The sequence below is a fragment of the Macaca nemestrina genome, chromosome 9, assembly GCF_043159975.1.
Source record: "Macaca nemestrina isolate mMacNem1 chromosome 9, mMacNem.hap1, whole genome shotgun sequence".
Lineage (NCBI taxonomy): Eukaryota > Metazoa > Chordata > Mammalia > Primates > Cercopithecidae > Macaca > Macaca nemestrina.
Genome location: NC_092133.1, coordinates 116,841,358 through 116,855,312, shown reverse-complemented (window position 1 = coordinate 116,855,312; position 13,955 = coordinate 116,841,358). Strand labels below are relative to the sequence as shown.

The window sequence follows — 13,955 nt, the reverse complement described above, 5'->3', positions numbered from 1 at the left end:
AAAACTGGGCTTATTATCCAGCTAGCTCTTCCTCTGTTCCCTACCTCAGTTTCATCAGCTTCATGGTGACACAATCTTTGTTCCTACATTCCAGCATTTAAATCCAGCCAATTAGATCTCTGCAGCGTTTCACCTCTCATTTTCTTCTCTGCCACTGTTCTCTTTAAGAACTCATCTTTCTCTTTTATTATTTTAGTGCCCTTCTATCTGGTCTCTTCAACTTCATCTTATTATCAATAATCATTGCCACCAGATTTTTCTTCCCAAACCATCACATGGCTCATTCTATTTCCCTTCTCAGAAAACTACAGTGGCTGCCTCTTAGCTGCTAAGTAAAATCCAAATTGATCATGGCATTTCAGGTTATAGCTCTCATACCAGCCTTGTCTCTCAAAGGGTCTCTTTATATGCCTTATGTTCCCATTCCATTTCTTAAATACATTTAATTTTCAGGTCTTCCTTATTTTGCTTGTGTATTTAAGCTTATTTGAGCAAAGCCAGTTTCCTAGTATCTTCCAGTCAAATTCTTCTCATTTCATCATTTCAAATGTTACCTCTTCCATAAAGCATCCCTTGATCAACTACTGGGAATTATTCACTTCTGTTACCTTATGAGAAACTGTTTAAAATATGACATTCTTCCTGTGTTGTAATTAATTGTTAATTTATCTCCACTACAAAAGCTTAAGAAAACTTGAGGAGACTGTGAGTTTTCTTTCTTTCCTTTTTTTTTTTTTTTGAGACAGAGTCTTACTTTGTCGCCCAGGCTAGAGTGCAGTGGCGCAGTCTCGGCTCACTGCAACTCCCGCCTCCTGGGTTCAAGCAATTGTCTGCCTCAGCCTCCCAAGTAGCTTACAGGCACCCGCCCCAATGCTTGGCTAATTTTTGTATTTTTAGTAGAGACAGGGTTTCACCATCATGGCCAGGCTGGTCTTGAACTCCTTACCTCATGATCCACCCAAAGTGCTCAGCCTCCCAAAGTGCTGGGATTACAGGCATGAGCCACTGCACCCAGCCAAGAGTGTGAGTTTTCTACCATCTGCACAGCACTCCTGAATTCCTTGGAAGCACTCAGTAACTGATATTACTAATCTCTATAATATTGGAAATAGACACATTTAATGTTCCTCTTTCTCTCTTAGCCAAAGCAAATAAATTCCTGTGAGCACTGATTTTTATATAGTGCCTCTTTTGCTCTGTCACAGATTTGCTAGCCCATTTTCTGTATTATAATTTGCATTATCTCTAAGGACAGAATGTGAAAGTAAGCTTCAAACATAAAGATGTATTTTATAGCATCTTGCCACTGTTGTAGTGAGACATCTAGCTCCCTCAGCTAAACAACATGCTGACAACATGCTGAGACCCAACCATGACCTTCCTGATGCCCCTCCATCTTGCCTTTCAGCAGAGATGAGCCAGGGACTCTGTCCTGAGTTTTCCATAACTTTATGTGCACCTTTTTGTTTCAGCTTAGTGTGTTAAAATTCTCTGTATTGTCTCTCCCAGAGTAGGCTGGTTTCTCTTTGGGAAAAGAGATTTTCCTTAATCCTCTTTGTATCTTTTATATCTGGCACAATACCTGGTGCCCAGTTCAGTGAATGAAGAGGGAAGGGACTCTAATAATTTTAATGCAATGTACCTAACTACTGTTTTCTTACATGCAGGATTTCTGACTTCTGGTGAGTGAGCTTCTCTATAAAGTAATGTGGCAAAGCACATTAAACTGAACAGTCAAAGTATAACTAGATCACATTGCATAAAAAATTATTTTTCCTTTTAGCTCACTTGTGAAATACAAAAATGAACTGTCTTCTGTCTTCTCAGCAGCGAGACATCCAGAGAGGTGGTTCTTCTCTGTGAAAAGAAATGTAGGCCTGACGCATTTTTCATTAACTTCCAAAGGTAGCACAGAGTGAAGATAAAGTCTTTTTTATTACAACAGAAGAAATAGTATTGATACAAATATTAAAAATGGCTGGCACTGTGGCTTACATCTATAATGCTAACACTTTGGGAGGCTGAGTCAGGTAGGTCACCTGAGGTTAGGAGTTCGAGACCAGCCTGCCCAACATGGCGAAACCCTGTCTCCACTTAAAAAAAGACAAAAATTAGCTGGATGTGGTGGCTCATGCCTGTAATCCTAGCTACTCAAGAGGCTGAGGCAGGAGAATCACTTGCACCCGGGTGGCGGAGGTTGCAGTGAGCTGAGACTGCACCACTGCGCTCCAGCCTGGGTGACAGAGCGAGACTCCATCTCAAAAAAAAAAAATTAACAATTACAGAAGGGCTCTAATTTTCCAAATCTTTTATTATCATTAGAAAATAAAAAAGTGTAACAATATCAACATATCCTATAAACTAAAGGAGTGAGTTTTGAATTAGAAAGCCAGCAATGTAAAACAAGTCTGTTCTTTTTCTGTGGCTAATAACGTATAATTGCAAAGTTTTATTCCACTATGTGATCTTCTTAGACTTTGACTTAAGTATATGGGTATGTGTGGCATATCCATGCAGAAATCATGTATTTTTTTTTTTTTTTTAACACAAGTATATTTTAGCTGAGCTGGTAAAAGGGGCCTAATTTCTAACCTAATAAGTAAAATAAGTACATTTTTTTTTCCTAATTCCCCCTACTTTTCTGTTATTTGGTTACATTATCTAATCTGTTGGGATAATCCTTTCTCAGTGCTGCTTGAAAGGCCTACTAACTGAGGTGGTTTGTATGTTTTTATAGTATTATAGAAATAGAAACCTATAGAATATTTGCATTTTGTGTTCCTTTAAGGGAAGATGGGATTATATGGCTTGCAGGTAAAATGGCACTCTAAATGCATGCAGCTATTTTTCCTAAGATCAGATTCCACAATGCTTTCCTAGTTGTCTTCAAATGGAATGGTGGCAGTTTTTTAACCACAATAAAGAATTTTGTGAAGTTGTCTTTAAAGAGTAACTTTCAGGCAAATTTAGCACTAGACAAGGATCCCTATTCTTAATTTATATTGAAGTTATCCATTTTTCAACTAAAATTAACCTTTTCTTAGGAAACACTTTATTCATAGAACTAAAGTATAAACTAGTTTATGGTTTATAAGATCATATTTTAAATTACTGTTAAAAACATCTCTGTGGCCGGGTGCAGTGGCTCACGCCTTTAATCCCAGCACTTTGGGAGACTGAGGCAGACAGATCACGAGGTCAGGAGATTGAGACCATCCTGGCTAACATGGTGAAACCTCGTCTCTACTAAAAAAACAGAAAAGAATTAGCTGGGTGTGGCGGTGGGCGCCTGTAGTCCCAGCGACTCGGGAGGCTGAGGCAGGAGAATGGTGTGAACCCAGGAGGCAGAACTTGCAGTGAGCTGAGATCGCACCACTGCACTGCAGCCTGGGCGACAGAGTGAGACTCCTTCTCAAAAAACAAACAACAACAAAAAACTTTGTATGTAAATGTTGCATCCAATGAATATTTTATTTAGAAATCAATTTTACCTATTTCTTAAGACATCTCCTACTTATATCTTGAAACCGTAGTTTAAGTGAATACTCTTTGCTAAACTAATTTGTCCCTCTGTGTTCCTAAAAGGAATAAAGCCCCATTAAACTACTCTGTAAGTAAGGCCTTCCCTAGTTACCAGGCTTTCTTTCAATTACTATAAATGTTGCTGCCTTATCTCATACCTTGTGCAGGATACAGAATAATCATGTAAATGTTTACATTTCCTGATATGAAATTGAGTAGTAGTCTGCCTATTTTAGAGAATAATTTTAGGATTTAGGATACATAACATATCCAGAATGTCAGAAATTATTAATAAATGAAAAAAATGGCTTTATCTTTTCTTTAATCAGCTGTGGTAATTGGTAATCTAAACTTCTTGGAAAATAAAGAGGAAAGCAGTTATCACATTGCCCAAGTGAAAGCAATGTGGGTTTTTGCACTTTTGATAATGCCAAAATGTGCACATATTAATGTTGCAGATAGTGACTATCTGGGGCTGACAGTGTGGGCGATAAAGGAATTGACCAAGACAGTCGTAGGTAAAGAAAGGCAGGTTTATTAGAGGAAGTAGGAAAACACATTGTAAGGATGCAACGAGCAAGTCACCGAGAGGGGAGCTGATTCCAAGGAGACAAAGGCTTGCTAGAGATGTTATAGGATGGTGCTTGTGCTAGAGAAGGCTGTGTGCTATACTGATAATGCCAAGGTTGCAGTAAGCTAACTCACATTTTTCTTTTCTTTTCTTTTCTTTTTTTTTTTTTTTTTTTTTGAGACAGTCTTACTCTGTCGCCCATGCTGGAGTGCAGTGGCGTGACGTGATCGAGGCTTGCAACCTCTGCCTCCCAGGTTCAGGCAATTCTCCTGCCTCAGTCTCCTTAGTAGCTGGGATTACAGGCATGTGCCACCACACCTGGCTAATTTTTCTATTTTTAGTACACACAGCCACCATGTTGGCTGGGCTGGTCTTGGATTCCTGACCTCAGGTGATCCACCCTCCCCGGCCACCCAAAGTGCTGGGATTACAGGCATGAGCCACCGCACCCAGCTCTACCTTGCATTTTTCTATCAGTCAAGGGTCTGGTGATAGCTGGACACAGGACAATTGTGAGTTATTTGTATAGGAGGGCTGTACATCTTGGACCATGAAGAAAGGCAGACTTGCAGCTTATCGGCTTTTTCTTTTTGCTTCCTCCAGTCTGACCAGCCTAACTCCTTTTCCCTAATTAGGACTCCACAATTAATATTTCTGTTCATCACATATTTGTAGAGAATGCTTGCCACTTTAGCTGTTTCCTCTTCAATTACAGGTCCTGCGGTAGACTGGTGGGCACTTGGAGTTTGCTTGTTTGAATTTCTAACAGGAATTCCCCCTTTCAATGATGAAACACCGCAACAAGTATTTCAGAATATTCTGAAAAGAGGTGATTCTTTTTCTCCTATTAAGATAGTCATTTACTGGCTGGGCATAGTGGCTCATGCCTGTAATCCCAGCACTTTGGGAGGCCAAGGCGGGTGGATCTCCTGAGGTCAGGAGTTCAAGACAAGCCTGGCCAACATGGTAAAACCCCATCTCTACTAAAAAAATACAGAAAATTAGCTGGGCGTGTTGGCGGGTACCGTAATCCCAGCTACTCGGAAGGCTGAAGCAGGAGAATCACTTGAACCTGGGAGGTGGAGGTTGCAGTAAGCTGAGATCGCGCTATTGCACTCCAGCCTGGGTGACAAGAGTGAAATTCCATCTCAGGAAAAAAAAAAAAGTAGTTATTTATCTCTGGGTTTTATTATTTTGAGCAGATTAACAAGTTTATTTGTATATGTGTAATTTTAGATATCCCTTGGCCAGAAGGTGAAGAAAAGTTATCTGATAACGCTCAAAGTGCAGTAGAAATACTTTTAACCATTGATGATACAAAGAGAGCTGGAATGAAAGGTACAGTTTTGTGTTAATACACTGTTTTACCATTGATTTGTTCCAGATGGTGCATATTTATAAAAATAGCAAGTTCCGGCTGGGCGTGGTGGCTCACACCTGTAATCCCAGCACTTTGGGAGGCTGAGGCAGGCAGATCACGAGGTCAGGAGATCGAGACCATCCTGGCTAACATGGGGAAACCCCGTTTCTACTAAAAATACAAAACATTAGCCAGGCGTGGTGGCAGGTGCTTGTGATCCCAGTTACTCTGGAGGCTGAGGCAGGAGAATGGTGTGAACCCGGGAGGCGGAGCTTGCAATGAGCCAAGATTGCACCACTGCACTCCAGCCCAGGCAACGGAGCAAGACTCTGTCTAAAAAAAAAAAAACAAAAACAAAAATTAGGCCAGGCGTGGTGGCACGCACCTGTAGTCCCAGCTACTCGGGAGGCTGAGGCAGGAGAATCACTTCAACCCAGGAGGCAGACATTGCAGTGAGCAGAGATCGTGCCACTGTACTCCAGCCTGGGCGACAGAGTGAGACTCTGTCTCAAAAAAAAAAAAAAAAAATCAAGTTCCAGTATAAGACTACAGATAATCTGACTGCTAAATTGGTACAAAGATAATTCAATTTATTTCTGCCCTCTAGGTATGCATTGATATGGTCCTTATTCTACATGAAAATTCAATGTGTCACATGGTAGAAGAGGCAAAAAAAAAATTTAGTGTGGTCAAATAGCAATACTGTATTCATGCATTAAATTTTAGTAATCGGTGGGTGTGGTGGCTCATGACTGTAGTCCTAGCACTTTGGGAGGCTGCAGCTGGCAATCGTTTGAGCTCAGGAGTTTGTGACCAGCCTGGGCAACACGGTGAAACTCTGTCTCTACAAAAAAATACAAAAAATAGCCAAGCAAGGCAGTGCGCACCTATAGTTCCAGGTACTTGGGGGCTTAGGCAGGAAGACTGCTTGAGCCCAGGAAGTCAAGGCTACAGTGAGCCATGTTCATGCCACTGCATTCCAGCCTGGGAAACAAAGTGAGACTGTCTCAAAAAAAAATTATTAATCTCAAGTATCTAAAACAATCTTACCTCTTTTTTTTTTTTTTTTTAACATACATTATTATTGCTATTTATTTATTGAGAGACAGGGTCTCAGTATGTTGCTCAGGCTGGTCTTGAACTCCTGGGCTCAAAGGATCCTCCTACCTCAGCCTCCCAAAATGCTGGAATTACAGGTGTGAGCCACCCATGCCTGTCCTAAAACAATCTTGTTAGTGTCTTGGGTTTTTCAAAGCCTGATAAAGTTAAGGAAGTACAGGAAATCTTTTTTTATGAAAACCTCTGTTCTGTAATTTTTTAAAACAAATTTATTTTCCCTAATCTTGCTAGAGGGATGTTCTGTAATTTCTTATTGCTTCGTTTTTTATACTATTATTTATTGATAAATGTACTGGATCCCAGGTTGGCTCATGACAAACTTGGTATATTATAAACCACTCAATAGTTTTCTCAATGCAGGAGTATCTTAAACCCTAATTTGGAAACTAGTAAATCTCATTAGCAGCTGCCTTAAAATGCTTTTGTTGTTGTTGTTGTTGTTGAGACGGAGTCTTGCTCTGTCGCCAGGCTGGAGTGAAGTGGCGCGATCTCGGCTCACTGCAACCTCCGCCTCCCAGGTTCAAGCGATTCTCCTGCCTCAGCCTCCCAAGTAGCTGGGACTACAGGCATGTGCCACCACGCCCAGCTAATTTTTGTATTTTTTAGTAGAGACAGGGTTTCACCAAGTTGGCCAGGATGGTCTCGATCTCTCCTGGAACGTGATCCTCCTGCCTTGGACTCCCAAAGTGCTGGGATTTTAAAATCCTTTTTAAAATTATGTCCCAAAATGCATTTCTATGTCAAGTAGGATTTATTCAGGAAAATGAGCTTCAGAAATATGTCATTTGCATCAGCTTCTAGGTGTTCCTGTAATAAGATCAATAGTTGTTTTTTTTTTTGGTTTTGGGGTTTTTTTGAGACAGGTTCTGGGTCTGTCGCCCAGGCTGGAATGCAGTGGCACAATCTCGGCTCACTGCAACCTTCTGGGCTCAAGCAATTCTTCCACTTCAGCCTCCCAAGTAGCTGGTACTACAAGTGCACACCACCACACCCAGCTAATTTTTGTATTTTTAGTAGAGATGGGGTTTCCCCGTGTTGCCCAGGCTGGTCTCGAACTCCTGGGCTCAAGCCATCCGCCCACCTTGGCCTCCCTAAGTACTGGGATTACAGGCATAAGCCACCACGCCTGGCCCAGTTTGTTTACTCACTGATTTAACCAACCCTATAGAGTGCCTTCTAGGAGCCAGGTGATACTGCTTCAGGCCCTGGGAATACCCTAAGGATGATCTAGACTCAGACTCCTGTCCTTGTGGAACTTACATTCTGGTGGAAAGAGAGACAGTGAACAGTTACAGATACAACATAATGTCATGTAGTGGTAAATACTAGGAAGAAAAATAAAGCAGGGTGAGAGGACGTGAAGTGATGGCACGAGACTTCTTTTTAGACAGTGTGGTCAGGAAGACCTCTGTGAAGAGAGGCATTTGAGCAGAAACCTGTGTAAAGCAAGGGAGCAGACATTTGGAAACCCAGCTCTACCTTTTTCAAGGCACTTCAGATTTAGATTATGCTACTTAAAACACATAAACACACACATTTCAACTTCCGATGCTGTACATTGGATTTGGACATATTGAGTCCTTGTAGTGTTATTTCAGAATAGATATGAGTGTCCAAAGGCAACATATTGGTCAGATTGCTATTATAAAAAACACTATCACTCATAAGAAAGATTTTTTTTATTTTTTATTTTTTTTGAGATGGAATCTCGTTCTGTTGCCGAGGCTGGAGTGCAGTGGCATGATCTCAGATCACTGCAGCCTCTGCCTCCCAGGTTCAAGTGATTCTCCCGCCTCAGCCTCCCAAGTAGCTGGGACTGCAGGTGTGCCCCACCACACCTGGCTAATTTTTGTATTTTTAGTAGAGATGGGGTTTCACCATGTTGGCCAGGCTGGTCTCGAACTCCTGACCTCAAGTGATCTGCCCACCTCAGCCTCCCAAAGTGCTGGGATTATAGGCATGAGCCACCACGCCTGGCCCAGAAGAGCATACTTTTATTTTACTAGGTAGAAGGAAATAGGAAAAATGACAGGTAATGAAATGGCAGTAAAGAGGTGAGGAAGGCTTTGAAATCTTGTAAGCAGAGCAGCTCTGTGATACAGAGCTTCCAATGTAGCCATATGCTAGAAGTCAGTATGTTGTAGAGATGCAAGTCAGTGAAATCAAGGAAGTCAAAGAACCATGAAGAGAACGTGTCAGAAGTGTCATCAGTGTATATCTTGAAATCACCATGAGGGATAAGGACAGAGTGCAGGGAAGAAAGGGAGAGGAGGGTGAGCTTCATGCTAAAGCTGTCTAGGGCAATAGATACTGCTAAGGAATGTGGTGACAGAAACTGGTGGCAAGGTTTTAGAGTAAGAATTGGAGCATTCATCATGGAAGATCAATGACGTGGAAGGTTTATCAAGGAGCAGAAAGTAGGCCATGCTCTCTTCCCTTGAGTCAGGGATTCTGTAAGAAGATGCAAGGTGGGTGCGGTGGCTCACACCTATAATCCCAGCACTTTGGGAGGCTGAGGCGGGTGGATCCCTTGAGGTCAGGAGTTCGAGACCAGCCTGGCCAACATGGTAAAACCCCATCGCTACTAAAAATACAAAAATTAGCCAGGCGTGGTGGTTCACATCTGTAATCCCAACTACTCAGGAGGATGAGGTGGGAGAATTGCTTGAACCCGGGAGGCAGAGTTTGCAGTGAGCCGAGATTGTGCCACTACACTCCAGCCTAGGTGACAGACAAAAAAAATGAGCCAGGCATGGGGCCACTCACCTGTAGTCCCAGCTACTTGGGAGGCTGAGGCAGGAGAATCACTGAACCTGGGAGATGGAGGTTGCAGCGAGCCAAGATTGCACCACTACACTCCAGATTGGGCAACGAAGAGAAACTCCATTTAAAAAAAAAAAAAAAAAAAAAAGATGTGAGGGCCGGGCTTTGGAAGGCCAAAGTGGGCAGATCACCTGAGGTCAGGAGTTCGAGACCAACCTGGCCAACCCCATCTCTACTAAAAATACAAAATTAGCCTGGCATGGTGGTGTGCACCTGTAATCCTAGCTACTCGGGAGGCTGGGGCAAGAGAATCGCTTGAACCCGGGAGGCGGAGGTTACAGTGAGCAGATTGCGCCACTGCACTTCAGCCTGGGCGACAGAGCAAGACTCTGTCTCAAAAAAAAAAAAAAAGATGTGAGAAAGATAGGCTTCTGAGTTAAGGCAAATCATTCATTCTGTCATTAAACAAATACAAACCAGGGACCTGTCATATGCCAAGTGGTATTCAAAATGGCCCATGTAGACCTTTGTGAAGTATGTGGCCTAACAGACGTTAAACAAACATCTGTGAAACTGGCATAATAAAGTAAGGTAAGTTATATGTGAGACATTCTCTTTTTATAATTCTTGTAAAGCAGTACTTACTTAGGTAATGAGACCATACTGTTTTGTTTTATATTTTTCCTAAGAACTAAAACGTCATCCTCTCTTCAGTGATGTGGACTGGGAAAATTTGCAGCATCAAACTATGCCTTTCATCCCCCAGCCAGATGACGAAACAGATACCTCCTATTTTGAAGCCAGGAATACTGCTCAGCACCTGACCGTATCTGGATTTAGTCTGTAGCACAAACATTTTCCTTTTAGTCTAGCCTTGTGTTATAGAATAAGCTTGCATAATTATATACTCCTTAATACTAGATTGATCTAAGGGGGAAAGATCATTATTTAACCTAATTCAGTGCGCTTTTAATGTACGTTACAGCTTTCACAGAGTTAACGTAATGAAAGGCATATAGTCAGTAATTTATCTTAATCTCAAAACTGTATATAAATCTTCAAAGCTTTTTTCATCTATTTATTTTGTTTATTGCACTTTATGAAAACTGAAGCATCAATAAAATTAGAAGACACTATCGAGAGTGAGCCACTAGCTTGATTTTCTTTCTCCTCTGATTTCAGTTCACTGTTCAGTTTAGTATTAAAATAACAAAATAATCATACAGTTTCATTTGATTGTAATTTACTTGCATATTACCTTCAAAAGCTGTGTTCTTGAGGGCAATCATTTAAGCCATACTTGTGACCTCAGAAATGCAGCTGGAAGGCCGGGCGCAGTGGCTCACGCATGTAATCCCAGCACTATGGGAGGCCGAGGCGGGCTGATCTTGAGGTCAGGAGTTCGAGACCATCCTGGCCAACATAATGAAACCCCGTCTCTACTAAAAATACAAAAATTAGCCGGGCATAGTGGCATGCGCCCGTAGTCCCAGCTACTCAGGAGGCTGAGGCAGGAGAACCACTTGAACCTGAGAGGCAGAGGTTGCAGTGAGCTGAGATTGTGCCACTGCACTCTAGCCTGGCGACAAAGCGAGACTGTCTCAAAAAAAAAAAGTAAAACCAAGAATCTGACTGAATTGCTAATATTCTCAAGTAGATGACTAAATAAGTTAAATTTCATCCCAGTTTCTGATTTTTATCAAATTGTATGGAATAGCACGGCGTTATTTTGAGAATCATAATTACTTTATGTGTGACTGCTACTTACTCTCATTGAATTCTTACCTAATCAATGGACTAACAGTAACAAGTAATAAAAGCCATATCATTTCTCATTAACCTTTTATTTTTAACTTAGTTTTACAATAAACAGAAAAGAACTTGATCATTAAAAAAATAACCATAGCTGTCAAGTTTAAATGAGGTTCTTATTAAACAAAGCAAGAACACTATATCCTATAATTACATCTTTACTTTTATATACAAGAACTGTGTGCAAAGTGCTTTTCAAACTATAAAATAAGACTTTGGAACAGGAGAGAAATGGTTATCCCTAGGAGTTAGTTATCCCAGACTGCTTGTAATGATTCACAACTGCTTATACTCTTAATTTTCATTTTATTTATGTATATACTAAGAGAAAAGCCACTTTTTACTGATACCAAATTAATATCTAATTTTTTAAAATAATCTTTGATCCACGGGTCTAAATGTGATTTTTACATATAAATTCAGTTGCTTGCTTCACTTTTTCCTAAATAAATAGGGAACACTTTTTAAAAAGCAAATAGTAGTAGATCCCTTTAGATAGACATATTTTAATCAGTGTGGGATTAAATAATTAAAGTTATCTGAAAGAAAAAAATAAGGAAAAAAGGGTTTGGGAAAGGTAAATTGTATTCTTATACTTTTCAGGCAAACAAAGAACCATCCTGTATACTAAAGACAGATTAATTCTTTCTTATTTAAAACACTCTGAACATATGATGCTAAACCCAACATCATACATCTTGAAAATGCTTAAGAATTATTTGCTACAGGCCAGGCGCAATGGCTCACACCTGTAATCCCAGCCCTTTGGGAGGCTGAGGCAGGCCGATCACCTGAGGTTGGGAGTTTGAGATCAGCCTCATCAACATGGAGAAACCCCGTCTCTACTAAAAATACAAAATTAACCAGGCATGGTGGTGCACGCCTGTAATCCCAGCTACCTGGGAGGCTGAAGCAGGAGATGGAGGTTGCAGTGAACCGAGATCGCGCCATTGCCCTCCAGCCTGGGCAACAAGAGAGAAACTCCGTTTAAAAAAAAAAAAATTATTTGCTATAAAGAGTGAATCAAAGAAATCTTCAAAGCACAAGGTACATCTAAGTGAGCAGGAAGTTTTGGAAGGCATACAGGAGAAGTCTCCAAGGATCTAAATTATAGTCTTCTTTTTGGTCTAGATGAGAGAGGCGGGGAAGAGGGACTTAAATTTCTGTTAGTTAGGCATGCCTTATTCCTACGGAAGCATTTGGCCCGTTAGCTTGCAAATCCCTCCAGTACTCCTGTGAAGTAGGTGTATCTAAAATAGTATACCCCGAAGGAAAAACTGAGGCACTAAGAGGTTAAGAGTCCAGTCTGTATAGTTCATCAGTTGCACAAAAGTGATTTTCATGTGGTTCCTTTTTGACTGCTGTAAAAACAGTAAAAGTAAGTTTTCATTTTATATTTCAAAGCACCCTATGAAGCAGACACTAGATATCCTCAATTAAAGAAAAATGATTACAAAGGAATACATTTGTATGGTTGAATAAAAACCTCATTAATCATCTACAGGCTCAGAATACACTTTTAAACCTACATGAAGCTCATTCTTCACCATTTCCATCGGCGCGTTATGTCTAGTCTGCAAATCATTTATAAAAACTCAGTCTGGTACATAGGACTCTGCTTTTTAATAATGATGCCTGAACACCAAACTCAAGAGTTGTGAACACCCAAGAAAGAATATGCGCAGCCCACAAAGTGAATATGACGTTTCTTCCTGTGGTTTTCTACTACGTGGCATGGCGACTCCGTGACTAAGATATGAAGTTGATTACATCTCATTTGAAATTCACTCCTAGTTTGCATTCTTTCTTTAATTTAGAAAATTAAAAATAATAACTTATAAATTTGATCTCATTATCACAATGGTACCTTTGAAAAGCAGCTTATGTTACTCTATGGAAGATAATCAGGTAAACTTGTTACCAAATGATCATTAATAATTTAATGTCCTTCAAGTTCAAGGGCAGGGTAAATCTGTGTATACTACTTATAACCTAGCAGAGATTGATTATTCAAGTATCAGCAATATTAGTCCTTAAAATGTTATCGCTTGTGTAGTGCAAAATATATATGTGTATATATGTACACAAACCAAACTACTGGACAAAAAAAGCAATGTAATCATCACAAACTAAGATTTTCTTGTCAACAGCACAATCCAGTTCATTCTGAGGTCATCCAGTTCCAGTAATCTTCTTGAGTTTGAAAATGCCATTTTCCTCAGTTCAGTTTTCTTTAAAAAGAAAATAAAAACCAATTTTCTGTATGAATGCAAATAATTCTCTGGATGGTAATATAATAATACCATTCAAATTCAAAATAAAACCATAACATTACCAACAGTCTTTATAAAACTACTTCATATGACTTGCAGCCCGATAGGAAAGATCCAATTACAAGTGCTGACATTACCAAACAATTTTAAATTATTTATTTATTGTTTGAGGCAAAGTCTTGCTCTGTCGTCCAGGCTGGAGTGCAATGGCGCCATCTTGGCTCACTGCAACCTCCGCCTCCCAGGTTCAAGCAATTCTCCTGCCTCAGCCTCGCAAGTAGCTGGCATTACAGGTGCCCGCCACCACACCCGGGTAATTTCTGTATTTCTAGTAGAGACAAGGTTTCGCCATCTTGAACTCCTGACCTCAGGTGATCTACCCACCTCGGCCTCCCAAAGTGTTGGGATTACAGGCGTTAGCCATGGCGCCTGGCCATCCCGGCCAGTTTTTAATAAATAATTTAAATGCACATTCATCCTCTCTTACCTTCTAGATTCTTACGCTTTTCTAATTGGCTATGACACAATTAAGATT

General features: G+C 40.5%; 2 protein-coding genes across 9 annotated transcripts in view; one reads left to right on the top strand and one right to left on the bottom strand.

Moving 5' to 3' along the window:
• LOC105479991 (microtubule associated serine/threonine kinase like) overlaps window positions 1-12,748 on the top strand; it is a 35,305-nt gene extending 22,557 nt beyond the window's left edge. For all 7 annotated transcript variants that reach the window (XM_011738377.3, XM_011738376.2, XM_011738375.3 and 4 more), the window contains exons 10-12: window positions 4,809-4,922; window positions 5,330-5,431; window positions 10,025-12,748. In XM_011738377.3, the coding sequence (XP_011736679.2) occupies window positions 4,809-4,922; window positions 5,330-5,431; window positions 10,025-10,182 (374 nt within the window). In that variant the 3' untranslated portion in view covers window positions 10,183-12,748. The remainder of the gene's footprint in view (window positions 1-4,808; window positions 4,923-5,329; window positions 5,432-10,024) is intronic.
• Window positions 11,161-13,955, bottom strand: part of LOC105479993 (acyl-CoA binding domain containing 5) — a 47,083-nt gene continuing 44,288 nt past the window's right edge. For both annotated transcript variants that reach the window (XM_011738380.2, XM_011738381.3), the window contains one exon: window positions 11,161-13,378. In XM_011738380.2, the coding sequence (XP_011736682.1) occupies window positions 13,366-13,378 (13 nt within the window). In that variant the 3' untranslated portion in view covers window positions 11,161-13,365. The remainder of the gene's footprint in view (window positions 13,379-13,955) is intronic.